At 34.0% G+C, this 19,882-nt stretch overlaps 1 protein-coding gene across 4 annotated transcripts in view; it reads right to left on the minus strand.

Moving 5' to 3' along the window:
• Nucleotides 1-348: 348 nt before the first annotated feature.
• The window catches only part of PPM1B (protein phosphatase, Mg2+/Mn2+ dependent 1B), an 81,066-nt gene continuing 61,532 nt past the window's right edge, over nucleotides 349-19,882 (minus strand). For 3 of the 4 annotated variants that reach the window (XM_059943450.1, XM_059943449.1, XM_059943446.1), the window contains 4 exons: nucleotides 18,704-18,821; nucleotides 13,703-13,814; nucleotides 13,252-13,309; nucleotides 2,958-4,010 (listed from right to left, as the gene is read on the minus strand). In XM_059943450.1, the coding sequence (XP_059799433.1) occupies nucleotides 3,705-4,010; nucleotides 13,252-13,309; nucleotides 13,703-13,814; nucleotides 18,704-18,806 (579 nt within the window). In that variant the 5' untranslated portion in view covers nucleotides 18,807-18,821 and the 3' untranslated portion in view covers nucleotides 2,958-3,704. Of the gene's footprint in view, nucleotides 2,106-2,957; nucleotides 4,011-13,251; nucleotides 13,310-13,702; nucleotides 13,815-18,703; nucleotides 18,822-19,882 lie in introns of those variants that run through there. The other variant, XM_059943448.1, reaches the window with a different exon arrangement.

Consider the following 19,882-nt stretch of genomic DNA (forward strand, 5'->3'; position numbering starts at 1 on the left):
GTCCTGATACCAAAATGGTTGAGAACAGCTAGACTAGGGAATTCAGATTAATAAGGATTGAATATGGGTTTTTCTTTTGCTAACTCACACATTATTTATATTTCCAGGACCACCAAACCCCCTAAAAAAGATTTTTTTAAGTAGTATAAAAAATGTTTTTGGAGTGGATAAGGGGTTACTTAGTACTGTCCTTTAGAGTTTGGTTAATTCTTCCTTGGAATTATAATTCAACTACATGGTTTTGTATGGAATTTTTCATAATAAATATTCTAACTGTATAAAATGTTTAAAATAACATTCAAAACTGGACTTTCATTTTTAAATATCATATGAAATAGTAATATGTCACACTGTTTTTATCAATTCTTTATTTAGGTAACAAGTTGGTTATGTTCACTGCATTGTATGAAACATCACAATATCATACTGGAAAGGTACTATCAGTACAGGGTTGGATCAGAGTGGACAGTTTGAACAACAAACCATTTTGCATTCTTCATTCCCTAGCTTTTAACAACCCCCCAAACCCAGTCAAGGGACAAACAGCTTTTAACATTATCATGTAAAGCACTTCAACTTACAAGGCTAAAATCTAAAGAATAAATAAAATATGTTGTGGCAATAATTCCTTTTTAGACCAAAAATCAGGTGCACAATAAATCAAATGATCAAGAAAGCTGTATTCAAATGTGTGGCTCTCCAGAAACAGCTTCAGGAAAATGTTACAGAAAATACCATGAATTCCATTTCACACAGGACCAGATGATGACTCATTTTAACTACACACAAGGGCAATTACATCCTGCTGAAACACAATTTAAACAGATAGAAAATGTTTACAAAGCATCCACAACATGTAAACCATGTACAAATGGATACATTCATTGCTTCTCCTACCCCAATAGCTTCTTTTAGATAAATATTTCACTCTTCATGTTCAGCATTAACTGGATACATGCAAAACTCAAAAGAATTCAAGGATTCAAGGTTATTGTAAAAATAGAATTAAACTAATAATCTTCAAGTACCTTATGTGACAGCCACTCCGTACCGTGCCCAATGTTATAAAATGAAAGGTTACTGAACCCATGAAAATATCTCTGTAATATTTCCTTAGATCTAAAATAGATAATTTTAAATGTATTTATAGTCATTTCAGTGTGATATTCTGAGCTTTTAAAATAACGTAAACAATTAAAAATTATACCAAATTACACAAAACTTGTTGTATCTTAAAAGCTGAAAAATTAAAACTATAGAAACCCACATGTAAAACAAAAATCACAATTTACATTATAAAGGCAAATCTCATTTAAAAAAATTTGCAGCAGTGAGATGTCAAAGCAAATTATAAATAGCTATAAATTAATCCATTTGGTTTCAAGAGATTTTTCTAGTGAGAGTTGAAGGATGTAGTAGGTACATGCATAAAATTTGTAAAGGTTTATAATATTATTGCCAAATACACTTTATCTTGAAGCAGGCAACATTACAATTTGGACATTATTGGAGAACCCAGTTTGGTAATACAGGTAAAATTGGAAAAAAATTAAATAACAATTAATAATAAATATAAATCCTATAGTAAATTGCTCAAATGAAATTTTAAGTCACAGAGCTGCAAAAGGCTTCCAACTTGGTGAACTGAAAAAAGGAACATCTCATACAATTCTTTACTCTTACATGCTTATATGTTGTGTGTCTTGTTTAAAAAAAAAAAAAACACATAATGTATCTTCAGAGTACAGCTAACTATATTCCCATGCACCTCAGGCATATTCGTTATTTGTGGTGAAATAACTCCATTGGTTTCTAGGGTCAAAAGTTCAATATAGATGTAACCAGTATGCCTGAGGTTGGCAAAAAATACTGTAGTACAGGCAATGCTACAAGTGGCAATTACCAGAAAACACAAATATGAACAAATGATGGGAAATGCTAATGATTTTCTGCTCATATCACAAAACGCTGGGAATCCACAAGAATATTTTTTCCCTTGTACTGAAGAAAATTGTGATTAAAAGTTTTTTTCCCCCAATTTTCAGAATCAAAAGCATTTTAGAAGGCTTATAAGGCTACCATGGGTCTTCTAGATCTCCAGCACCCTACAGGAAGAGAAAAGGAAGAATATTATTATTATTTACCTACACCACTTCCAGGTTGGATTGAATTTCAAAAGAAAACAAAATTAGATGAACAAGTTACCTTCCTTTCTTTGTTTGAAAAGGTAATTTTTACATAGAGGTGTGTGTACTGTATATTGTGTGTATACACACATGGATCTATCTAACATAGACAGATAACTGGTTGGGTTTTTTCTCCCCTTTCCACCAAATGCCTTCCTCTTTCTCAAACCACTTAAAAATATTCTGGCATTGGAAAAATAGATCAAAACATCAGCTACATCCGAAGATTCCAAAGTTTCAACTTACGGTACCTTATGCAACTTTAGACACATGATAAATATAAAACATGAAAAAGGTAAGTTAAAATGTTCTACATATACAAAATAATTGTTTTTAAAAACACTTTCCCATGTGACTGAGTCATCTGTATTTTAAAAATTCATTTTAACAGAAGACAAACTCATATGTGCCACTATTTAAAGTATCTTATAATTCTTGCATTTATATCTGATGAATACTTATAGCAAAAAAACTCACAGTCTTACAATCTTTAAAAAGCTCATCACGGCAATTTTCTGACATGTCTACATGTGTCCATACTGTCCAAAGATTAATATTTTGTATCACAAAAAGGGGATAAGAACCAGAATAGATTTACTTTGAGTAAGCAAGACTTCTCAAAAATTTTTTCCTTTTAATTAATGAAAACCGCACCAAGCCAAAGTTTTCTAAATTTTATATACATACAAATGAAATTCGAATGAGTATTTTTCCAATATACCAAACCTGGTTGTTTTCAAAAAATTAATTTAAAAATAAGTACAACATGCATAGGTTATTCCACATCACATGCTTTATTTGGACTTAAACACTTATAATTTCATTCTAAACACTTGGTTGACATACATTTTGATGTATGTAGTTAGGCTATACAGAATATACAAACCAAAGCTGTATGAATAATACATAGGTTTTTCAAAAATTATGTTTCATAAAGAATACAGAGAAAGGAAAAATAACCACACATCCAGTACCTCAGAACTACTAAAAAATAAAACTACAGAGTTGTAAAATATAAACAAGTCAAAGAACACACAAATTATCATCCTTGAAAAAAGAAATTACAGGCCAGAATCTGCCATTCTTTGAAGAACTAAAATTACTAAAGAAAACATAAATTTATTACAAAGCTAACTATGAGTGTACTAATACGTGAAGCAGTATAATTCTACATTAACAAGTTCTTCCACAACATAAAGTAATCTTGCTAATCGGTAATCTCTAATCCTATCGAGTATGAATTTAACTACTGACTTTAATAACTGGTAGCCTCATTTCTGGCATACAATATGAAATGACATATAATTTTATTAAATTCAAAGTACTCTCAATAGCCAATTTTAAGCTATCTGATAAAGATGTATGCAAAGGCCTTCTTAAAAAACAAGGCTATATGACTATAATAAAACTAGTTTACCAAGATTCAAATAACAAAATGGTTATATAAATGCATACATTATACTTCCTAAGTAAAAACCATCAAATCAAAGATCACAAAAATATTATCACAAAGTAAAGTCATAGTTTTTCACCACCCATCTTTGTCCCTGCATCTTCAGTACAGCTGTCTAATTCAGCAAGATCACTTTTTGATTCAGTATGGCTTTCCTGCATTGTCACTGGGCTTCCAGCATCACTGTTCGAAGAAGTAGCTGTAGCAGCTTGTTCAGCAGGGTTTTCTTCTCCCTCTACTTTAGCTAGCCTGTAACTAGTCAGCATCTCCTCCAGAAGTTGTCGGTAGTTTCCCCTATGATTAATTCTCATTTGCCTGAGAGCTTCCACCAATTTCCCCTGTGATCCACTTTCCTCTGCTTCATCGGAGGCCTTTTTTTAAGATTCAAGACCCCAGTGTCAGTAGACAAACTAGGATATCACATGTATTTCATAACATATCACAGCAAAACACTCATTTCTTTACCATGAGTAATATAGTCTAAGCACGAGAACATTTCGTTAAATAAGTAGTGTTACTTGTGTCAATTAACAAAATTTCCAATTGAAATATCTCAAATTATTTTTAGCAAATGATCATGAACTAGCTTATGTTTTATTTCACATCGATACTTGAAGCTTAATCTGAAATTTACTTGGCTACTAAAATTCAACAGCAACACAAGCATCTCCTAAAACTGACTTACTTAATTAAAAAAACAATAATTGGCTGTAATTATTTAGTACAAAAGGAAATTAGTGTTTAAAGCAATAGGAAAGGACAGAAAAGCAAGCCATTAGATTCTTCATTTCTGCTAAATGACAGGAAGGAGAGGAGATACAAAATGTAAAATTATATAAATTTAAACTAGATTTTGAGGGAATTGTAAAGCTTCTGTGGATAAAATTTCTATTTACTTTTTGTCTTTAAATATTTTACTAAAAACATCTCTAGATTAAAAATAGACAATCATTTTATTCATTATAGTAAGATATGAACAGTAAACTACTCAATTCTTTTATATTTTATTGAATTTTGTAAAACCTACAGGTTTCTACAATAGTAGCTACTTAATCCTGTTTACAGAACAAGCTCTAATATCCAAGCTGATCATACTGATATGCTGACAGACTAAAAGCAAGTCAACCTTGTAGCATGTGACTCCTGATGTGATGCGTTAGGGAGTACAAAGTTACGTCCTGTGTTCTTGCCAAAAATGTTTAACATGACTCTAATAAAGCTAATTCCCAATTTACAGGAAAACAGGGAATAAAGAATCGCGTGAAAGGGCACCACAAGGAAACAATCATATGATCCAAAATGTAGGACATCCTATAAAAAGCTGGCTTAGACTCTTCATATTCAGTGTTAATGGGAAAAAAAATTGGGAGCTTCATTTAAAGGCTTGCTTAATGTGCTTGATTGGTAACAACTGGACTAGACCATGTAACAATGATAACAGTCATTCTATGGGCAACTGGGAAAATTTGGACTCGATATTAGATAATATTAAATTTATTATCAAATTTCTTAGGTATAATAATAATGTTATGGTTATGTATACAGAAAAATGTCCTCATTCTCAAGAGCTGCATGCCAAAATATTTACAGCTAAAATATTGTATCTGCAATTTGCTGTCAAAGGTTCAGTCAAAAAAAACAAAAAAACAAAAAATAAACAGTAGGGGCTTCCCTGGTGGCGCAGTGGTTGAGAATCTGCCTGCCAATGCAGGGGACACGGGTTTGAGCCCTGGTCTGGGAGGATCCCACATGCCGCGGAGCGACTGGGCCCGTGAGCCACAACTACTGAGCCTGAGCGTCTGGATCTTGTGCTCCGCAACAAGAGAGGCCGCGACAGTGAGAAGCCCGCGCACCGCGATGAAGAGCGGCCCCCGCTCGCCACAGCTGGAGAAAGCCCTCGCACAGAAACGAAGACCCAACACAGCCATAAATTAATTAATTAATTAATTAATTTTAAAAAAAGTAATGTATGTATACATAGAGAGAGAGAAAGCAAATATGGTAAAATGTTAAAACTTGAGTCTAGGTAGAAGGTGTACAGGTGTTCACTTTATTATTTCAATTTTTCTATATGTTTGGAAGTTTTCATCATAAAATGTTGGGAAAATAAAATACAAAAAGGTTACTGATATAGATGATCTGACACAAACTCTTAACCATCTTTGGAGGCTGTTACTCTATAATTCTTCAACAAAGATAATACTACTATAACCACATAATAAATGGCAATGTTTATTAGAAAAATCAGAGCACTTGAATATTTTTTTAAAATCGCCCCTCTGGCAAAAAGCAAGAGATGACACTGTGTACAACATATGTTTTATGTGTAGGTATATGTCTGTTCTGTCCATATTTTTTAGGATATTATTATGTAAAATGTCTGGGAAGAAAGGAAATACAGCAATATAAAAATGATAATAATGGGTAGTGAAGTTTCAGAAGCTTTATTTTTCTTTGAATTCTCCAATTTTCTACATCAAGCATATTAACTATCAAAATAACTTTTTTTAATTTGCACAATTTATTGTGTGGAGAGAACATAATAAAGTGTGCTCCCTGTTAAGATTTTTCTCTTTTTTCCCCCCTTACCTTTCCTTCTGTACTAAATAAATGTTATTTCCCTAAATAAAGTTTCTCATTTGAATCCACTCAGGAAAGGTTAAGATGGAACAATGAGATAAATGCTTGCTAGTCGTAAACCTTATCAGTCTTTAATCAGGTCTGCCAAAAGGAAATTTTCTATTTGAGAGTATATCACAAAGAACTTTTAATGAAGGGCATAAGACTCCTCTCTGCCCTCCAAATAAAAACCCCTCAAACCAACAACTCCCTTTGACAACTCCCTAGGACACAAACAAAATCTGCTTCAAGTGGACAGTTACACATAGAGAGCTCAACCTTGGTTTCACATCAGAATCACCTGTAGAATTTAAAAAATTATACAGATGCCAAAGCTCCATTCCATGATATTCATATTCAGTGGGTTGGGGTGATTTTCTTAAAGCCTGATAGGTGATTCTGATATACGGCAAAGGTTGAGAACCACTGATAAACTGTCTTACTTCTTTGAGCTTATTGATAAGGTTGGATCAAAGGTTGTTGTATTTGGATGTATCTCACTCTCCATCTGACACATTTATTATTACAGTAATCATCTATGTTTCTGTGAATTGCTGTAATAGTGGTAGTTGGGGAGAGAAAAGTAGTTGCTTTATAAAAAACACATTAAAACCCAAACTGTAAATTAAGTAGGGATGGATTTACAAGGGCCAATTGAAAAGAATTTGAGTTAATGACCACATTTAAGTCATTTTATATTATAGCAAATTACATTGTCCTACTGTGCTAGATAGACAATGGATGGGTGAAACCTCTTCCCCAGCCATTTCATTTGATTCTTCAAAATACCGTTATACAACTCTCTCATGGATTTTCATTAATATCAGAAAAGGAACCTATTGTTTAGCTGCACCTTCTTTACCTGAACTCACACACAAAGCACATCACGTTTATAGATTTATCACAGCAATTAATTCCACCTTGCAACTGTTCACAAGTCTCTCCAAATCTCTGTAAAATCTTTGAGATAAAGATAATTTCGATTCCTTTCTGTATCCTCCCTACCACCTAGAGAAGGAAAATTAATGCCTGTGGCTAAGAACTTTACATACATAATCTCATTTAATCCTTACAGGTACCCTATGTAATAGATATTGCAACTCTAGTTTTTATAAGTGAAGAAACTAAGGCTCAGAAAGATTTAAGTTATTTGTCAGGGTAACAGTGCTAGTAAGTGACAGAACTCAGATTTGTGTACAGGTGTAATTAACATCAATGTCCCTCTTGAATGTTCTTCTGAATACACTATGGTAACAGTTTTTGCATACTAAGTGCCTCATATAAATAGACACTTACTAAATAAATTTTGGTTAAAATTATTGTAGAATTGGACCACAAATTATTTCATATTGAAGTCTATAATGCATTTCCTGTCACAGAAAAATTAAAATTATAGGACAAAAAAATCATATTAGATGGGATGGTTTAAATTATTCTGCAAAATAAATTTAAGGCAATTACAGAAATGGGAATTTAGGACTTTTCCCTCAGATTTTGTTTTTAAGGTTTTACTGTCATCTAGACTAACACAGCTTGACAATCAAATTTCTCATTATGAAAACACTGCCTTACACCAAATAAGACACAGGAATATGGATAAATCAAGCAGAGAGCAAAGAGAAGGGGGGAAAATTTTTTTTAATGGAATTTAACTAGCTAATATTTATTTGCAGCAATTTTTAAAAAACAGTTGCCATTAGTGAAATTCTTCAAATGATTAGCTAAAACAGTGGAGAGAAAGTGAAGAATGCTAGTATATTTACTATGTTTTTTGGAGTCCCATGCCCTGCTTATCAGGTTAAAAATAATTTTTAGAAGATTCTCAAATATGACTTCATGAGATACAATTAACAGTGACTAATAAAGAATCTAATAAATTATGTTATCTTCAAGGATCATGTAAACTTCAATCAATGTGAAATAATTTTAAAGAGTCACTTAAATGGTCAAGACCACACAGCTACAAGAAGTGGTATGTCAAATGACACCTTAAAAAATAGTGACTAAAATTAGTGCATTTTCAAACAGTGTAGGTAGGTCTTCTCCATAAAAATGCTTTGACAAGTGAAAAAGTAAACAAGAAACAATTTACAAAAAACCTAGTATTCACAAAATCCTAAAACTGCGATATAAAAATATAATTGATCTATTTGAAATAAAATTAAAAAGAAGACTGTATATAAAACTTAATAACGTGAAAACAGAACAGGGAGATTTTGGGGGGCTTTTGTCCTGTCTTCCCTCCCCTTCTCAAAATCCAAATGCCTTAAAAAGTTTTTTTAGTTAGAATAAAAATGTGTATTTAAATGAAAAATAACTAATAAGACACTGGGCTTGACTACTTAGTCTCAACAAGTTTATAAAATATTCCTCATCAAAAAAGAGTATTTTAAGACTATTAAACATGAGATTCACTAAAGAACGGGAAATGATTTTTCTTGCACGACAGACAGAGGTGGGGTACAGACACATATGTAATCTCTAAATATCTTCAAAAGGCTGCATAGAAAGGTGTAAAGGGAATAGTTTTTGGAGTCATTCTGAGTTAGATTCAAATTCTGGCTACTCGATTTATCTAGCTTTGCAACCTGGGCAAGCTACTCCGCACCAATTCTTAGTCTTCTCTGTAAGAGAAGGGTGTTGAGGAGATTACCTATAATTAATATTTAGATATAGATATATAGATATGGCTTAGCACAAGTAGGAGCTGGGTAAATACAAGTTCCCCCTTTATCACTGGAAAATCATCAACTTACACAGCTACCTGATCAGTGGTATACTGATTCAAAAGCATCTTAAGTCTCCTTTGGGGGAAGAACTGAACCTTTTGGCATGGAAAATATGAAGCTCAAAAAATCAACTTTCCTTCTAATTAGCAACCTCTAATTATTTTTTAAAATACATGACTTAAAGATAGTCTTAGCCATATATACACTACCAAATGTAAAATAGATAGCTAGTGGGAAGCAGCTGCATAGCACAGGGAGATCAGCTAGGTGCTTTGGGACCACCTAGAGGGGTGGGATAGGGAGAGTGGGAGGGAGGCTCAAGAGGGAGGGGATATGGGGATATATGGGTACATACAGGTGATTCACTTTGTTATACAGCAGAAGCTAACACAACGTTGTAAAGCAATTACATTCCAATAAAGATGTAAAAAAAAAAAAAAGATAGTCTTGCAAACTACAAGAAAGAAATATTTCTAACTTAACTAGTATTTATTGCGCTCTCAGTGTATGCCAGGTGAGAGCTCAGCACTGCTGTAGGTGCTGAGATATAGCCATAAACAAAACAGATGAAGTCCCAGATCTCAAAGAATTTAAACTCTAGTAATAAAACCAGACTAGCATTTTTTTAGATAAACAAGGACTTACTGTATAGCATAGGGAACTATATTCAATATCTTATAATAACCTATAACAGAAAAGAATCTGAAAAAGAATATATATATATGTAAATACATAAACAAAACAGAAAACTGTATATCACTTTGCTGTACACCTAAAACTAACACAACACTGTAAATCAACTATTCTTCAATTAAAAACAAGCAAACTAGCATTTTAAAAGAAGGGCGGTCGGGGGAGGGGGTGATTCCAGAGCCCTACCTTATATAACAACAACATAAAGCAAAATGCAGTTTTACTTTTTCTGATCCTCTGGTGATTATTCTTTTGGGGGTCACAGACTCCTCTGAGGAACTAATGAAAATCACAGACTTACTCTAAATCATTAAATAATGTGTATGCACACACATAAATACATTTGCAAAAACTTTTTGGGGATTCACGAACCCCTTTATTAAGAATTCACACTTGACTCTTTTCCACAGATTTTGATTTTAAAGCTGGGAAAATATCAATATTGCTTATATTAAGAAGACTGAACATATTCCAGAAAGTTGAACTAAAAAACAAAAATTTAGTAAAGCAACTTAAGAAGAGTCCCCTAAATAATGAACTTTCTGAATATATTTTAAATGATTTCCTTTGACTTATATCCAACTGAGCTTTTAAAAATACTTTTATTAATCAAAAGATTTTTTTAATATAAGAAAAATGAATGAATCCCTATTTCTAATGGTACTACTTATAGGCATTTACAGCAGAACAATTCTATCTTGGACATAAAGCAGACATTTTAGGAATCTAAATAATCTCTGATTTACTCTGACTAGCATTCATTTTTTTAAAATATCTGAATAAAAAATTATTTTTGTTATTCAAAAAGATTTAAAAAAAATAACACCTCCCAACTGTCTCCTCCTCTGTATTTCTACCATACCTCTGTCTTTCCCATTCTGCAAGTTAACTATATCAGCCCCTGCCACTGTGAACTTCCTGGCAGCATCTTCCGCATGGCACAGATCTAACCAAGCTGAGAAGCATTTATGGAGCACTTCTGTGTCTAACTCACTGCTACAGTGGGTAAAGTTAAGAGCTAAGAATTTAATCAAACCTCTATAAGTTCTTCAGTTTTCTGTTTCTTTTGTATTTTTTAGTACATTTCTTCTACTTGTGATTGTGGTTCAACATTTTTCTAAGGTTGTGATTATTCTGCAAGGGTAAAGTAATGTTTCCCAAAATAGGATTCTGGGCTGCAAAAGTGAGTTTTTACAGTAAACAAGGAAGTTTCTCTAATCCACACATCTACCTACTAATGATGAGTTTATACTTATCATCTCTGTGATCATTTCACAACTACTTGACTTCCAGCATCTCTTTAATCTAATATTGCATATGTTTCTAACAGATTAAAATACCAGATACTCCTTTGAGTCTGTCATTCTTTATGCTGCAAACACATGGTGTCTCCACACTCTAAAATACAAAGTTCAAAAGGTGTGTCCAGTCTCCTCACAAATACTTCTGGCATCCTGAATTCTTATTTTTCACCGTAGCAATTCTCTGCTCTAGCCAAAACGATGTCCTCTCTTTCAAAGATAGCTTAAACTTTGTTCTCGCCTTGACCATCCATGTGAACTATCATCCTCCTCCTTTACTTTCTGCCATTCAAACCATTCTTCAAATCCAATCTTTTCTCTGAAAATCTGACTTCCCAAGCAATCACTGTACAATTCACATGGCAATTAATCACATTCTATATTTTGTCATTTCTTTTTATCCTTTAGTAAATGACGTGAAACCTTTTTATTAATTAATTTGTATGTTTATATCTACATTGCCAGGTGCATTGAGAGTAGGGATGGGGGACCATGCCTTACGTTTCATAGTCTCCTCCCACACCAATTCATTACACGGTGGATTGTTTAGTCTTAGAAAGCTTATATATAAAGGTGATTAACTATACATCTCCTTAATTTATACTCATATAATAATGGTCTTTAAGGCCAGTTTTATATCCTGAGCATCTCTTCTGAGTTTCATGGTTCTGTTGCCTACTTATTCACTGTTTATATAGCTACTATGTATAATAAGTATTTTCTATTTTTAAAAAAAGTTTAAAATTCATCCTTGGTATATGTTAAACAGAAATTCTGGGTTATAAACTCTTTTTTTTTGGAGTAAAAGTTGCCAACTTTCTTGAGAGACCAAGAAATCCAGCAAGTATATTATGAAATAATTTTTTCAGATTACACACTGGGGTTGCATTTTCAAACACATGAGGGAACAGGAGTACTTATATGGCTAATAATGAATCAATAACTATTTGAGGTCTTATTTCCTCCAAATCTGGTGGTGGATGCTGTGTGGAACCTATACTCTAGCTGAAGAGGTAAGACTCTCTTTACTCTACCTCCCAATTACTACCATCTTTTTAGTTGTATCAACATCCTATCCTCACTTGTTCGGTTTAGGGTTCTTTAAATGCATCACATGACATATCTTTATTTTTAATTTTTAATTTCCACATCTTTGTGTACAATTCTTAATACTTTAAGGGATGTGCCACAAAAGAAAGTGTCAGAATCACTGCTCTAGGCCAAGGTATAAATTCTGTTATTAGCAATATATAGTATCATTTACTCAACTAACTAAAATGCATTAATTATAAAAATTTCCCTTTTTGTCAGTGTAACTTTTATTGTTAAGAAAAAAGAAATTATATGATATTGCTGTGCAATAATGAACCCTGGAAAACAATGCAATTGAGATGATACATAATTTCTACCAGTGGCTGATGTCTCTCTCAAGACCTGCCAAGAGGAGCTAGAGACTTGGAGGGTGAGTCTATTTCTTCTCAACAAGTTTCATTACTATGTTTGGCTCCCTTAAATCTTTGAAGCATACACGTTAAAATTAAGTTGTTCATTTTCAGATGTCCAAAAACTTGAAAACTCATAATCTGTCTCTGATTGAAAACTCATAACTTGTCTATGAGAAGACAGTTATTTGAATTACTGACTTTGAAATTTAGGGCAGTTTTTTTTAAAAAAGGACACTGTTTTGCCTGCTGGTACTAGTATTAAAATAAAACAAAAAGCCTACAGAGGAGCAGCTGATCAGTATTTCTAAGGAAGGTAAAGGGACAAAGAGTTTTGCTCTGATGAAGCACAGCAGGATACAACAAAATGGTTATCCCAGTTCAACATATATACCCACAGCACAACAAGAATGTTAGAAAGAAATTATCCTCAGGTGTTCAACTGGGCACAAAGGGGCACTGAAAGGTCTAGTCTTTAAAATAATAACATCACTATTGCTAACTTCCAGTGATGATAGCAGCCTGCTGGAGGAGAAATTGACATATTTAAAAGCACATTCTTTGTTTGCCTCAAAATTAAGATTTAAGGGAGAAAGAGAAGGAAAGGCAGACATACAGGGAAGAAGTAAGTACAGCCCACACAAAAAGGTATTTGATGCCCATTAAATGAAAGCAAACCTACCTACAAAACAGAACTTTATCTCTACCTTCCACTTCAATATACTTCCTTTAATTTTAACTGACTCCTTAAAACGAAAAGCAGTCATAATTTCCAGTATTTATATTATAAAATTATTTAAAATACTTAAGAAATAAAATAAAGCTTACCCCATCACTTTCTCTATGTGGATTCAGCCTACTATAAACAGCTTCAATAACATTGCGCCTAAAAAGAAATATGCTTTAGTTTTATTAAATTACATACAGTTGTTAAGCTTCTGAGTATTTTAAATAATACTTCATATCTTAACTACACTCAATAATTAATTGCCTCATTAAATATCTGCCAAGAACATAGTATCTGCATTTCACTCAGAATTTGATCCTGCACAATCCATTTGTTCTCATTTACCAAGGAAAGAAGGACCTTCATCCTCAAAGAGTATAATAAATAATGCCTTGAAAAGAAAAGCTCTTCTCGATGAAATTTTAGAGTTCTTCTCTAGTATAAGAACTATCAACCCATTTCATCTTTAGATAACTGATGTACTTCTTACCAAAAATTATGTAATTACTAACTATAAATGAAGTCAAAATTAGTTCTTTTTCTTCTACTTACTTGCCGGCAAGACCTCCCCCAGGAGGCAAATTCGGGATATTTTCTGCAGACAAGATGCGCATGACATGGGCAAGATCAGGCATTCCTTCCTCACCAGACTTCTCCATAATTTCTGTAGGTTTTTAAAAAGAGTTCCTAAATTAATGTGATAACTCAGAATTCACACAGTGAAACAAGAGGTACTATTTGGTAGTACCTATTTTAAAATATAAAAAGCAAGTATTACCTTACTATCACACAAGGAACAAAAAAAGTAAGATAAAAAGTTATTTGCATATATATACTCATTTTAGCATTATTCATAAAAGCAGAAACTGGAACAAATTAAATGTCCAATAAAAGGACAGTTAAGAAAATTTTGGTATAGCCACTGAGTGAAATGGTTTATAATCACTAAAAATGATCCCTATGAGCACAGCACAGCCACATGGAAAAACACTTTTGATCTATTATTTTATGTAAAAATATAAGTTATTAATGCTATAATTACAGGAAAACAAAAGCAATGGAAAGATAAGGACTATAAGAAGGGGAAAGTTAAAAACTGTTTTATAGGTTTTTTGATACCTAGTTATGTTCCACAATTTATTTAAAACAGAAAAGGAAAATAAATCTCAGAACTTGCTAATACTTAGAACAAAATAAAACGTTTCCATGTTTCATTTATATTTACAATTTATGGAAAACAGATTTTTAAAGCATGATCATTTGGCCAGTATCAAGACATAAAATCCTCAAAAATCAGACAACAGCAAACTTACTTTTAAGACAACAAAAAAGCAGAGTCCTAAGCAGCCCTCAAGATGCAAACTCCAAACTGTTTACCATGTGTCCCTCACAGGGACTTCACTGTGACCTTGATTTTCACTGCTCCCGTTCAACTCTGCTCCAACTCCTACCTGTATCTCCAAAGGTGCTATTCAAAGAAACCTTCTAGATTTTCACATATACTTCCTCCCTTGGTTTGGAACACTTTTTACACCAATCCAACCAACCTCTTTGTATGGTTAAAGTGTATTTATACTTCAGGTTTCAACTTTATGTGTCACTTTCTCAAATTCTTCTCTGACCCACGCCTGGAGTAGGTGTATTGCTAGATACTCCAACTGTACACAATATTTACTAGATCACGGACCGCAAGCTTCATGAAGGCAGGACTGTAATTTTTCTACGTTACACTTGTATCTCTACAGTGCAGGGTTTCTCAACCTCAGCACTACTGATGTTTTCTACAATTTTTTGTTGTGAAGGCTGTCCTATGCATTGCAGAATGTTAAGCAATATCCTGGCCTCACTCACTGTACGCTAGTGGCACCCTCTCAGTTATGAGACCAAAAGTGCCTCCAGACATTGCCACGTGTCTCATGAGGGACAAAATCCACCCTCCTCCCCACACCGGCCACTGAGAACCACTGCAGTCTAGCACTTCACCAGCCAATTTTCACAACCCACTGGTGCCACTGCAGTCCACTCCTCCACCATCATCTGCCACCTGCTTTAATGCATGATTCCTAATTGTTCTCTTGGCTTCCTCTCTTGTCCGCTCTTTACAATCTCTTCTTCACATGGCAACTGAGAGAGATCCTTCTAAAAGTCAGATCAAGGGACTTCCCTGGTGGCACCGTGGTTACGAATCAGCCTGCCAATGCAGGGGACACGGGTTCGACCCCTGGTCTGGGAAGATCCCACATGCCGGGAAGCACCTAAGCCCATGCGCCACAACTACTGAGCCTGCGCTCTAGAGCCCGTGAGCCACAACTACTGAGCCCGCGTGCCACAACTACTGAAGCCTGCGCACCTAGAGCCTGTGCTCCGCCACAAGAGAAGCCACCGCAATGAGAAGCACACGCGCTGCAAAGAAGAGCAGCCCCCGCGTTCCACTAGAGAAAGCCTGCGTACAGCAACGGAGACCCAACGCAGCCAAAAATAAATAAATAAAATAAATTTATTAAAAAAAAAAGTCAGATCAAGTCACTCTTGCACTCTTCCAATGACTTCCCAGCACCATTTGAATGAAGTCCAAAGACCTCATTTTAGTCTGCAGAGCCCTACATGATCTGCTTCTTAGCAATCTCTCTTCATCTTTCACTTTTCCACCAGCTCATTCTCATCTAGCCACACACTCTAAGCATATTCCCTCCTCAGTCCTTGTTGCTCCCTTTGCTGGAATGTTCTTCCCCAGATAGCCACTCTCTTCCATATATAGGTATCTGCTCAAATGTTTTTCCTCAGAGACCTGCCTAACCAATATTCCTTGTTACTGTCTGCTTACTGTTGTTTTTCTTCTATTAAAAAAAAAAAAAAAAAGGTCTCCACTATATTATAAACTCCATGAGATCAAGAATGTTTTTGTTTTGTTTTCTGCTGCATTCCCAGTAACAGACATGCTCAGGGACAGCTGAAGAAATGAATACATGTAGAAGGCATTCACCAAATATCTAATCAATTTAGGTTAAAGGCTATTCCCTGTTTATTTTAACATTATACCTCCCCTCTGCATTCCCAATAAAAACACATACAAAGACTTGCCAATACACCAGAATGCTTTCAACTCAAAATTTTAATGTCAGATTACATGATTTAAAACCCTAATAGAAATATAATGCTCTTGAACAACGCTACCTTATAAAAAAGAAGTTAGGTACCAAGGCATATTGATTTGTAGTGGATGCTTTTTCAAGGATTTTTAAGTGTTTTTTGATTGAATGATTAATAATCAAGTATCTACCATAGCCCCCAAGACCATATCATATTATTACATATCTGTCATCTCTGCCATATAACATATATTTTGGAAACCTTAAAACTATACAAAAGAAAATTAATTTTAAATGTTAACAACCCACATTGAGCTGAACTGACCACACATTTAAGAAATTAAAACTTAGGGGGCTTCCCTGGTGGCACATTGGTTAAGAATCCGCCTGCCAATGCAGGGGACATGGGTTCGAGCCCTGGTCCGGGAAGATCCCACATGCTGCGGAGCAGGTTAGCCCGTGCGCCACAACTACTGAGCTGTGCTCTAGAGCCCGCATGCCACAACTATTGAAGCCTGAGCACCTAGAGCCCATGCTCTGCAACAAAAGCCACTGCAATGAGAAGCTTGTGTGCTGCAACGAAGACCCAACACAGCCATAAATGAATGAATGAATGAATAAATAAACAAATAAATAAACAGAAGAAATTAAAATTTAGCTGTTACAGAAAAGTTGATAAAAGCTACAGTTTGCTGAGGACATAGGCACCATACCAGGTACTTTAAGTTATCTCATTTATTATTAAAACAAACTGTATGGTTGGTGTTTTTACCTTTAGTTCACAATAAAGAAATTGGAGCCTTAAGAGATCAGGCAAGTTGGTTGAGATCATATAACAAGTAACTGACCAAATTTTAGAGTACTTCCCAAAATGAAAACTATCTAGTTTCTTCTTTGTGAATGAAGAAATAGGACAATAAGAAAATTCAATAGCTAGCTAGTGGGAAGCAGCCACATAGCACAGGGAGATCAGCTCGGTGCTTTGTGACCACCTAGAGGGGTGGGATAGAGAGGCTGGGAGGGAGGGAGTTGCAAGAGGGAAGAGATATGGGAACATATTTATATGTATAACTGATTCACTTTGTTATAAAGCAGAAACTAACACACCATTGTAAAGCAATTGTACTCCAATAAAGATGTTTAAAAAAAAAATAAGAAAATCCTTCTTGCCTTTGATAAATTTGAGCCAGCAATCCCCCACCCAAATACACTAGACCTTTTAGAAAACATGTATTATTAAAAACTCCTATAAACAGCTCCTCTTAATAATTACGATATTATCAACAGGAATAAGAGTGCCTCTGACGTTGTCTTCAAAGTGTTCCCACATGTTTCTTATCTGTCCATTACCCTGAAAACAGAACTCACTGACAATTCAGAGCTGAAGAAATTGCAGACCAACAAAAACAAAACCTTTATGCACCTTTGTTTATGGTGTGTGGCTAGATAGCTGTAAAGCTAGAAAAGATAAATCTCCCCCTGCTCTCCAAATCTGCAAGAGAAGGTAGTTTTCCTTTGGTAATTACACATTTGAAATTGCAAATTTTTGTATTTCAAAACTATTACCAATTACTATAGCTACTGTTCATCTAAAACATGACTTGTAATAGGCCAAATCTGACAAGCTGACCACAACATAATCATTAATTATATCATTCAAGTGTACTATTAAAAAATAATAATAATCAAGCCATAAAGGTGTTAGGAAAAAATATAGGTCAATATGTAACACTGAACTCTGCTCAATATTATGTAACAACCTAAATGGGAAAAGAATTTGAAAAAGAATAGATACATGCACATGTGTAACTGAATCACTTTGCTGTACGCCTGAAACTATCACAACATTGTTAATCAACTATACTCCAATATAAAATAAAAAGTTAAAAATATATAAAACAAAATTTTACATTTTGTTCAAAAAAAAAAAATGTAACCATGAATTGAGGAAAGAACTTTGTTAAGAATGACATCAAGGCAAAATAAATAAATAAATAAGACTGACATAATATAACTTCATAAAAAGTAATTTTATATCTAAAAAGCAGCACATATAAAATCAAAATGAAGTATTAAGTTGGAGATCCTGTCATAGACTCTAACATGTATTCTCTATCAGGGTAACCACTAAATGAATATTTAAAAGAATGTATAACTGATAAGCAAATGCAGGGATGAAATGGAATAAAAAATACCGATTAACCCAAAAGGGAAGGAAGGAGAAAAAAGGGAAAAGAACAGATGGAACATATGTAAACAAGTAAGATAACAGATTTAAACCCAAACAAATTAGCAAATTATGTTGAAGACAAAGAGACTAGGTTTTCCTCTCCCTCATTCCTGAATAATAATGGATTTTTAGTCCAAAAGCTGCAGGAAATTTTAAAAGAACTATTTGATAAACAAGGAATAATAATTTTCCTTTCCTTCTAAAAAAAAAAAAAAAAAAAAGCATCTTTCTTACCTTCCACCCGTGATTCCAAGTACTTATCCAACTCTGAGTCTTTTCTCATTGCTTCATCTGAGACCTTGGGGGCATTTGAAAAGCAAACTAGTACAATACTCATGTTATCTCGACTTCCCTGTATATTAAAAAAAGAAAAAGAAAAATTATACTTCAATAGTCTACCAACTTTCTATTATTTACTTCAAAACAGATTTAATTACATTAAGCAATTACTTATTTAATCATCTAGAATGTACACCTTCAACACATTCATTTTCATCCCAAAGAACTATTTGAAGCACACCCTGAAGAAACAAGGACTCCAGGTATGCATAGATCATAATTATTTTATGACTTTTGATTCCGTGTACCTTTTCTTATCCACCACCATTCCACAACCTGAGAAATGAAGATATCTTCACATATATTAAATCTCCTAAAAACTGTTTCCCACTCAAGATTGCATATTCCCAAAGTGACTTAAGCCCAAAATGCATACTCCCAAAGAAATATACATTTTTTTCCTAGCTAATTAACCTGCATCAGAGCCGTGCTACTGAAACTCTATTGAACTGACGTGGCTGAAAATTGTTGATCATTAGGATACCCAAGACACTAAAATGAACAAGCAGAGAAGAAAAGTTAAACTGGAAACTCTTCTGAGGGTACAGTATCAAACAATCAAACTGAGATACACTGTAGTCAGATGTAATAACTTTTGAAGAAATGACATCAGACTGTTACACAGAATTACAGTGTCAGGATTTGTAGAGAGCAGCTAAAACTGCTAATTTAAGAACAAATTTTACTGCTGCCTTTTTAATCACACCATCACAAAAGGAAAAGGAAACAGAATATATACTACTCTATTACCATGAGACTACAAGCAATAAATTTAAAACATTTTCTCACTACTTTTCTTATCGGTATATTACTTTTATTGAGTTTTTTTAGAAAAGAATGAAACTATTCTTGGAATAGTGATTTTTTTAACTCCCTTTTTAAAATTTTATTCACCACTCTAAAAAACTAAGTCAATGGCATTGGGATTTGCCAACCCAAGTGAAAAGAGCCAAGGCCACACCCATGCTAGTCTAGTCTTTTCAGTCATCATGGCCAGAATCTAGGCAGGCATTGTTTGGTTAAGACTCGTCACCTTTTTGGGACCCACATGACATAGCCAAAGATAGGCAGGTC

This window comes from Balaenoptera ricei, chromosome 13 (genome assembly GCF_028023285.1).
Source record: "Balaenoptera ricei isolate mBalRic1 chromosome 13, mBalRic1.hap2, whole genome shotgun sequence".
Lineage (NCBI taxonomy): Eukaryota > Metazoa > Chordata > Mammalia > Artiodactyla > Balaenopteridae > Balaenoptera > Balaenoptera ricei.